This window comes from Camponotus vicinus, unplaced genomic scaffold (assembly GCF_025532165.1).
Source record: "Camponotus vicinus isolate PSW18456_S1 unplaced genomic scaffold, iyCamVici1.0 SCAF_10, whole genome shotgun sequence".
NCBI classification, from domain to species: Eukaryota; Metazoa; Arthropoda; class Insecta; order Hymenoptera; family Formicidae; genus Camponotus; species Camponotus vicinus.
In genome coordinates, this window is record NW_028141946.1 from 10751482 (window position 1) to 10762080 (window position 10599).

Here is a 10599-nt window from a genome sequence, read left to right on the forward strand (position 1 = left end):
AACATTGATATACAAATGTACAAATTTATAAATATGTTTTAACATTATATTTGTATACATATATATACATATGCATTATGTAAGACAGTGTATAAATGTAAGTCGTCAAGTGTAATTATCATAAATATAAATTTTACGTTGATGCATAATTATTTCATCCAAAAATAATGTATTCTCATATATACAGTACAATGAAATTGTCAAGTTGATACATCGGTTAAGAAACAAAATATAAGATTTTTCTTCCTAAGCACATATATATACATTATATATATATATATATATATATATATATATATAATACATATACATATATAATATAATATGCTGTATACTTACTTATTAGATATAACATCCTAAAGTATTATCTTCTGTGATGAAAAACTGAATAACAGTATAAATATTCTCAATTTTTTAACGCATCTATAATATAAAATCATTATTGCTTCCACAATCACTGCAAGTTAAGTAAATGAGTGTTGATTACTCCATTACAGATCACAAGAGTCTATTAGCGGAGACTGTAATATTGAACGCTCGCTTAAAAGATTCTCATGTTTTGTAATGGATTCCTTCTTGACATTAGATGCAAACTTTCGGGTGAATGTTTTGGACGGTTTGCAAATTAGTATCCCATTACTGTCCCCTGCAAAAAATAAAATAAATATGATATATTAACAGACAGCATGACACTACAACACAATAAACTAAGACAATACAATAATGTAATTGTCACACAATTCACTCTTTTTTTATTGAATAAAAAAGAGAACACAATTTTTAAGGAAATATTATACAACATTATGATGTTGTTATACAGTTTCCTTAGCACTAATATGAACTGCGCAGACACAAAAATGCATTAACTCCTGTGTAAAAATCTTATTCTAAATAAAAAAGAATGATTAATAAATTGACTTATTAAATTGTTTTGATTAATTTTTTAAATTTATGCGCGTACTTATTATAAATTATGAAAATGTAACAAAAATACTCACTTCTATGATCATAATGTCTTATTACATATAGCCAAGGATTTACTCCACATTGTTAAAGTACTCAAACACTTTCACTTAACGAATTCTCATTCAATGTCCTTCATAAAAACTGAAAATTTGGAAATCTGACAAATATATGTTTAACATTACAAATATGTTAATGAGATAAAAAGATGGATGAGATAAAGGTACGCGAGGTTAGAATGTACCTAAAAAAATACCTTTTAAAAAAAGGTAAAGAAAAAGCGTCGAGTTCATCTAAAAACCATCTCACAAAAAATAGCTATCACAAAAACTAGCTACCTTTATGTAAAATAATAAAAAATTAACTCTGAAAAATTTTCACAAAAAATAGTTATCTAAAAATTGTTTCACAAAAAATAGCTATCACAAAAAATAGCTATCTTTATGTAAAAATTTATTACAAAAAGTACTGATATAAAAAATTGCGTCAAGTTGGGGTGCAATTTCACTTTAATTTTGTTAGTGTTATAAAATTTTATACATATGTGCTTTTATATAATCCGCTGCTGACAAATAGGTAGAAGTTCCGTTTAAAATCTATTACATTTTCGTCATAAAGAAGAACATTTTTGTCATAAAGAAGAACATTTTTGTTAGAGTTGAATCAATTTTTTAAAATAATAAAAGATTACGTTAAATGATTTTTAAATTTTCTAAAAAATTAAAATAAGATTAAAAAAACTTATTTAAAAATTAAAAATTAAAAAAAATGAAAGATTACGTCAATAATTTTTAAATCTTCTACAAAAATAAAATAAAAGAACAAATTTTTAAAAAAATTAAAAATTAAAAAGAATATAAATTAAAAAAATTTTAAATAAAAAAACTCGGCGCGCTACCAATTTGATTGGCAATAATAATAAATGAGCAATTACATTCTAGCATTATTTCAATAATTACTAGGCAGCGCCGAGTTTTTTTATTTAAAATTTTTTTAATTTATATTCTTTTTAATTTTTAATTTTTAAAAAAATTTGTTCTTTTATTTTATTTTTGTTGAAGATTTAAAAATTATTGACGTAATCTTTCATTTTTTTAATTTTTAATTTTTAAATAAGTTTTTTTAATCTTATTTTAATTTTCTAGAAAATTTAAAAATCATTTAACGTAATCTTTTATTATTTTAAAAAATTGATTCAACTCTAACAAAAATGTTCTTCTTTATGACAAAAATGTAATAGATTTTAAACGGAACTTCTACCTATTTGTCAGCAGCGGATTATATAAAAGCACATATGTATAAAATTTTATAACACTAACAAAATTAAAGTGAAATTGCACCCCAACTTGACGCAATTTTTTATATCAGTACTTTTTGTAATAAATTTTTACATAAAGATAGCTATTTTTTGTGATAGCTATTTTTTGTGAAACAATTTTTAGATAACTATTTTTTGTGAAAATTTTTCAGAGTTAATTTTTTATTATTTTACATAAAGGTAGCTAGTTTTTGTGATAGCTATTTTTTGTGAGATGGTTTTTAGATGAACTCGACGCTTTTTCTTTACCTTTTTTTAAAAGGTATTTTTTTAGGGATATCACTTCTTTTTCTATAAAAAATTATGTATTTTAAATTTAATTTTTGATAATTATTATTTTTCATAATATTTATTAAACATTTTTAAATAAACCCACCACCACCCCCGTCATACTATATCAAAATGTGACGGTCTCGCTTGCTTACTATAGATATTTAAATATTATATGATCGTTTTTTACAGATATTTAAGTTTAACTTTTCTTTAAATGTATTTTTTAAGAATATCACTTTTTATGTTTAAAAATGTATGCATTACATATTTATAAATTTTTTATGAATATTATTTTTTATAGTACGTATTTATTATACATTTTTAAATAAACCCCCCGTCATACTTTTTCAAAACGTGACGGTCTTTCTTGCCTACTACAGATATTTAAATTATTAATTTTATCATATATTGGATATATTTATATATTACTTATTAGACATTCTTCGTAGGAAAAGTAAACAAACATTTTTACCACCTCTAGGCCATTGTTTTTTCTTAACTTGAGCATCATTAGCTTCGATCCAAATATTAGATGTTCCTTCTCTGCACATACTTATATAATGGCCTTTATCAATATCAGGGTTTTGAAAAAATACGGCATTTGTCACTTTGTACGTGTGTCCATCTATTAATATCTTAGTGGTTGGAATAGCACATAAATTAAAATCATGTGTTGCTTTCATTGATTTATCATTTTGTGATGGAAAAGATATTAAATGAATCACGATTATCTCTTTTGTCAACATTATTTCTCTTTTTAATAACATATTATTTTTTTCAGCACAATATTCACACGATTCGTTATGCAATTGAAATCAATGTGAAAAAGTAACATTTAACAAATCATTAAGATCATATTTTTTTTTCTTCAAATTATTAATAGGAATAGAAATAATAATATTATTATCAACAATAGTTTTTGTATTATCACAGGTTTTACACCGTCTTGTAGAAACTATTTGATTTCTCATGAGACTTTTTATGCAATCATATTTTTCGCAAAGAGCCATAAGAAAATCAGATGCATTTTGTTTTACGGGATTTGAAAAATATTCTCCTAAATATTGTCGTATTGAATTTGTACTTAGATTACGCACACCATTTTCATATCGACATACTAATGTACGTAAAACATCTGATTTTTCGCAATGAAACAATTGTCTAATAACATTAAAATTTAATAAACACTGCAATACTGCATTTGCATAGCATGAAACTTTATCTGTATTTTCGAAACCACGTATAATCCAAGTAGTACTTTGCTCTATTTTTTCATCCGACTGTTGAATGGAAGTAATTATTTTTGGTAACGCCCATAGAACATCTTTTACTTTCGGATAACGCCCTTTTGGAGGTATTATTATTTCTGCTGTTGGTTTATGTATACGTCTTAGCCGGTTATATTCGACAATAGCTTCTTCGCTAGCCATTATTGACGAAGGATCAAAGTTAATTAAATGTAAACCATCTAAAGATGTTACTCGTGACAACGCAACGTAAACTTGACCACAATTAAATATAGAATTACCAATATCCATAATAGCACATTTCAAACTTAATCCTTGGCTTTTATGAATAGTTATACCATAATTCAGAGATAATGGAAACTGTTTTCTGGTAACATATGCTCTATCCATCACCTCAAATTTAACGTTTACTCTTTCAATTAAATATTCTGCACCTGATGGTAAAAGAAGTTTAATCTTTTCTACGTTATTAGTACATGGATTTTGTACAATTGAAATCACTTCAGTAATTGTACCGTTTACAAGACCCAAACTAGCATCAATATTACGCCGTATCATAACTTTAGCTCCAATTTTAATCGTAATTTGGAAAGCCCAGCTGTTCTAGAATTATCATCATCATTATTTGATAATACTTTTAATACTTTTTTTTACATATGGAATACATTCAATTGTATCTTCAGCGATTAATAATATTTCTTCAGAAGCAATACGACTTAACATTGCATTATTAAGAACATCACACATATGACAAGTGGGCAATAAACAAACGGTATCTGATGGCAGAGTGTTAATAAAATCACATAATTCGTTTAATTTAGATTCAAAAGAATTACCTTTAAAAGATACTTTTTTATTTTCAAGAATCTTACAATCAGATTTTGTGACTAAACCGAAACGAATTCTCGACAGTAATTCACGATAAGAGCCATCTCCCTGCTGACGCATATTAATTGTTAATTCATCGTAATCGAATAATGTAGTCCACAAATTAATAGCATTTAAAGAGCCAAGATATTTAGCAATTTTTTCATTTGATAAGTACATGAAAATAGGATCTTCGAGAACTGGAGGCAGTTGAAGTAAGTCTCCAAATAAAAGAATGTGCTTTCGGCCAAACCAACCATCATCGCAATCATTAATGTCAAATATTTCGGACAATCGAAGATGTATATACATTAACATTAAATTAGATATCATTGATACTTCATCAATTACAAGAAGAATAACATCTTTAAGATCCGCTCGTAAAACTTTCAATACATGATCAGATAGTTGTTTATATTTAGGAGTCTGACCATGTTGAACGGGTAATTGAAGCAACCTATGAATTGTCAAACCATCTATGTTAAATGCTGCTATTCCAGTAGGTGCTGCTACAGCAGTATCTTTATAAAGATTTTGTTTTATCCAACATTTAATAGTCTTAATTAAGAAACTTTTTCCAGTACCACCTTCTCCGCTAACGTATAATCGTAATATTGATTTATCTGATTGTACAGTATCAATAACTCTATTAAATACTCGTTTTTGATCCGTATTTAATTTTGCTATCATTTCAATCACATCAATCTCTGGAATTATTTTCTCACCAAGATCTTTAAAATCTTGCATTGCTCCATCAGCCTCTACATTTTGAACACCTAATGGATTTTCAGGATCATCTTGAAATTGTTGTTTTTGTAAATCATCATCTAGACATTGTCTAACTAATTCTTCTGCAGTTTCAAATGCTCTTTGCATTTCTTCTAATTTTTCATGATATTGCAGTGCTTCTGTAAGATGTAGTTTTACTTTATAAAACGATTCGGCATAAGTATCGCATCCATTTTTAAGATCCTCTAATTTTCTCCAGTGGTTGAACATAAATAATAACGAAAAGAAGTACTTTTCTTGTTGGTTATTAACATTAAATCTATAATGATTAATAAGATGTCCGCGCCGTCGTCGTTTAACATATTGATTATTACCTATTTTATAATATTCAATCTTTTTACTACTTGGTTTAATCTTCGTGATATCGTACCATTGTGCAAATTCATAAAGAGATTTTTCTTCTAATTCATTTGGTCTTTGTGGATAATAATTATCTATCAAAGATGGATAAAATATATCTGTAGATTCAGCATTAAGGGCTTCAATTTCTTTACGGTTTTTTAATCTTCTGTGTCGTATCTAATTAACATCTAACCATCTAATAGTCGTATTTCGATCAGTTCCATGTAAAGGAATATTTAGCAATGTATCAGCAGCTTCAAGAATTCCACATTCTCTGTTATTCGTAAATCGCAAAGCAATATTCCATATACGACTTGCTAATGATTTGTTTTTACTATCTTTACTATCTATACTTTTAAGAATAGAATCAGACAATTCACTTTTTCCCGCTTTATTCATATATTTAGTAACGTAATAAGTAAGCAATGATGATTTTTCACCAATATATTGTATATCCATATTGCCTTCCCATGCAGTAAGCACAACAGGATTATAATCATTTATAAGAACTTCATTGTCTGTTCGAGGAAGATCATAAAGTCTACTTTTATGTTTCAATTGTTTCCTTCCTGCTATTGAAGTTGCCACATCCCTCATTTTCAAAGTTTCAGTAACGGGACGAGGAAATCCAAAGCGACACACACGAAGAACCTTATTACTTTCTGTTTTTTTAGAACGAAGACAATAATCGTTATGTATGTGTCGTTAATGTGTATTAACACGTCTATATAATAACGGTGAAATATCTTTATTCGGCAATTTACAACTTACGTGTTCTAAAATAAATTTAGAAACTTCTTCAACAGTAGACTCACCAAAAATTGGTGCATCCTTAATCCAAATTAATAAGTGAAAGTGTTGTATACCTCTACCTTGATATTCTCGACGCCAGAAATAGTGAGTTACTTCTCCAATAGGATTATCTTTTGAATTAATAAAATCAAGCATTGCCTGGAATTTATTATCAAGGAATCTTGATGTTGACACGGGATCTTTAGCAATTAATACGCTAACAGATAATGAAGTATCATTCCAGCCATTTATTCTACGAATATATGCACCTAAATCTTCCCATAACCATTCACTCGGACTTAATGTCAAAAACCATATTGCAGGTCATAATGTTGCGCCATACACTTTAAATCACTTCTCGGTCTACGCCAATATTGTTCTGTATTTCGGAGCGTAGAAAATATTGTACTCAAATTAGATTCCAACAGATCTTTTGACATTGCATCTAAATATTCTGCAGCTGTATAACGAGCTCGTTGATCAGTTATATTTAATTTATGAAAAATTCCTCGACTTAACGCATATTTGCGTCGTTCAATAAATAAAATAAATATTGTGGATTTAATCTATACTGTGGATGTTTGGATATCAAACGACATTTTATAAATTCATAATCATGAAGTTTGACTTGTCTAGTCTCATGTTCACCATACATGCCAAAGGGGTATAAATCTGGAAAACACATTAAATCTAAATTTTTTTCACGGTTATCCAAGGGCATATCTTGAACTTTTAACATTTGATATAAATCTGTTGAAGTTTTATTTGCTTTTTTTCATATAAAGGGTATATAGTATATTGCTCATAATAACCATCGTTTCCATCAGTAACCTGAGTTAACATTGCTTTTCGTTGACCATCTAATGTAATTTCCACATCGTTTTTCGTGTCTTTTATTGAATTATTCAATAACTCATTATCTGATGTCATTTCTACATCATGTTCTGTTTCTTTTATCAAATCATTCAATTCATCATTTAATGCTGCTTCTTCTGTTTCTTCCATTTGAAATTCTGAATCTTTTAATTTTGACAAACATAATTCATTATAATTATTTGGCAATATAATATGAGAATATAAAGGATTATTACTTTTTAACCATGTTAAGGCATCAAATACCTTTTTAACATCAACTACCTCTTCCCAAATAATTTTTGATTTTGTTGGAACACCTCTAACAAGAATAAACAGTTCGTGATTCATATTTATAGGATCACTTTTATTACATAATTTGTCAAATGTTTCTTGCAATGGAAGTGATAGATGAAACGTTCTACCTTTAACTTTTTGCATCATTTGTCTTTGAGGTAACTTTTTATTCATGACAGTTCCCATCTTAAGGACAGTTTGAAACGCTTTAGCTCTTTGTATAAGAATTTTTTCGAATGTATTAAGAGATGATATTATTTCGGGTACATGATTTGTGAAGAGGTTATTCCAAATACAATATGCAGGCATTAAACCTTTATGAAATTTGCCTCTACAATAATTACATATATATCGTGTATCTTTTTGTGTTGTATTTTGTTGTATTCGTAGCATTAAATCTCTCCACATTGGATTGTCTATTTTCACTCGACTAGTGAGTTTAGTAACATATCTTCTATAACACAACCTCTCACATGATACACAAACATATTCTGGTGTATCTACCGAACGTTTAGTTAGAGCCTTAAATGCTTCACTATATCTAGATATAATGTCATCATCGCTCAGAATAGTTTCTGTTTGTTGATGTTTGTACATATCTGCTTTTTCTTGTGCAGAAGTTGCTATTTCCTCCAATGTTTTCACATCAGCAGAAGCTAATGCTTTATCTAATTTTTCCATCTCTCGATAGGAAGCTGTCAATTGATAAGTTAAACGCTTCATATTTCTTACTTTTGGAAAATGAGGTGATAATAATTGAACAGGAAGAAACATTCCCTTGCAAAGCGTTAAATCAATATGTCAGCTACGCGTATGGCCTAATTTCTCATCTGAAGTTTTCATAGTACATTCATGAATTTTTGATTTTAATTTTGGCACATTTTTTAAAGTACATGTACTTATAGTTTCAAGAAACTTTTGATAACGATTAATTAAAAGTGGATTATTAATTTTACATGAAGTACTGCACGACCATGATTTTTTCGCTCCTGTTTCTTCTAGCGGTAATATATTAACAATTTTTCCTTCTGTATTTATTATCAAAGGCTCCGATGAAATTTTTATCAATGGCATTTTATCTACTTTTCCTTCATTCAAAGGTTTTTCTGCAGTTACATGATGATACGTAGAATCAATGAAATAATTTTCCGATGAGGCTGTGTGTGCAGATATACCACATAACGCTGCTAATTTATCCTCATTAGTAGAATTTTCCGCAAAAATCAGATTTAGTTCGGTCAGATTTACTTCTGCTTTTTGTCTAATTAAAGCTAAAATTTTATATACATTACGAATATAAGACTTTCTTACATACATACACCACCGTACGATTTTTTCAGCTTTTAATCGTTTTTCGATATGATCTGTAATATTAAGTTTCTTTGCAATATTTTGTATATATACTTCTGAAGAATGATGAAGTTTTATAGTGTTTTGGGACCGAAATTTTCTATACTTTTTCAAAATTTTTTTTCGAACATCATAATTTTTTACTGTAGGTACGGATTCTTTACTTTTCTGATAATAACGTTTGTTGTAAAGCCATTTACGAGTAGGATCTAATCTTTTTTGTCTACCTCGTTCACGTTGAGAGTTCTTAGAATAATTTACGCACTTTTTTGCGCGTCTATTTTTTGAATTACATTTATATCGATATCGATCTTTAACGCGTTCCTCTTTTAAATTCCGCTGATATCGATTACGTTTTTTAACGCGTTCCTCTTTTAAGTTCTGCTGATATCGATTACGCTTTTTAACGCGTTTATCTTCTAAGTTTTGTCTATATCGTTCGCGTTGTTTAACACGCCTATCTTCTAAGTTTTGTCTATATAATAATCACGTTGTTTAGCACGTCTATCTTCTAAGTTCCGTTTATATCGATTACACAGTTCAAAAAAATTATTTTCTAAATCTTGATCATATTGATTGAATTGTGCAGCAAGATTATTTTCTGAATCTTGTTGTTCAACTTGATCATGATTATCTAAATCTTGTATGTAACGTACACGTTTGTTAACGCTTTCATTTTCTAAATACTGACATTTATTTTCATTAGTATTATTTAACAGAATATTATTTTCACATTGAAAATGTTTTTCAGCGCATTTTTGTTCAAAGTTCTCGTTTGTATTTTGTTCACAAGTGATAATATCATAAATAATCACATTTGATTCATTGCTATTAAATGAATCATTATTGATGTCAATTTTGCAGTTATTACTTCCAATATAAAGCTTATTTTGAAGATATTTATTACTTTCTTCATAAATCTCAATATCTGTTTTCATGAGATTTTCTAGGTTGTTTTTCGTTATTAATTGTAATTCATTATTACTTAATTCTTTTTTTAATTCATAATTAAGACGCTTTCTTTTTAAACAATTTAATTTTTGTTGTTTTGTTTCACATTGTCGTATAGTACGTATACGAATTGCTTCAGCTTCTCTTGCTTTTATAACAGCTAATGGAAGCACTTTTTGTGGTACATATTGTGGATCTTGAGGAAAATGTTCAATAATATTAGATTCAAAAATCTTTATCAAATGCGAACGCATTAAATTATGATTATATTTTACTTTTTCTTGTTTAACATTAAATAACAAAGAAATTGCAAAAGCTATTGCAAAAACACCACAATCGTTACCATTCGGTTGATATTGCACAGTTGGAAACTTGACAGGATACTTTTCAAAATCATATGTCGGAAATAAACGTCTCAAAAATTTTTCATGATGCTTATGTAATTTTTTAGTATTTAACGAATCATAAATAAATATATTCTTTCTGTCATAATAACTGCATACCCAATGTCCATCATGTAAACCTGACGAACTATGCAATATTTGTATATGTTTTTTG

General features: G+C 27.9%; 1 protein-coding gene across 1 annotated transcript; it reads right to left on the bottom strand.

Moving 5' to 3' along the window:
- Positions 1-491: 491 nt before the first annotated feature.
- On the bottom strand, positions 492-5415 carry LOC145960891 (uncharacterized). The gene is made up of 2 exons (XM_083080590.1): positions 4638-5415; positions 492-646 (listed from the first exon to the last, which is right to left on the bottom strand). The coding sequence occupies exons 1-2, from the start codon at positions 5413-5415 to the stop codon at positions 492-494; spliced, it is 933 nt and encodes a 310-aa protein (XP_082936716.1).
- Between the last annotated feature and the right edge of the window lie 5184 nt (positions 5416-10599).

What these genes read in the sequence shown, in the direction of transcription:
- LOC145960891 (XM_083080590.1), bottom strand. Translation starts at nt 5,415, where the DNA reads ATGCAAGATTTTAAAGATCTTGGTGAGAAAATAATTCCAGAGATTGAT. An exon ending in TAAAAAAGTATCTTTTAAAG is followed by an intron (nt 647 to 4,637) that starts GTAATTCTTTTG and finishes TATTTTTTGCAG; the next exon opens with GGGACAGTAATGGGATACTA.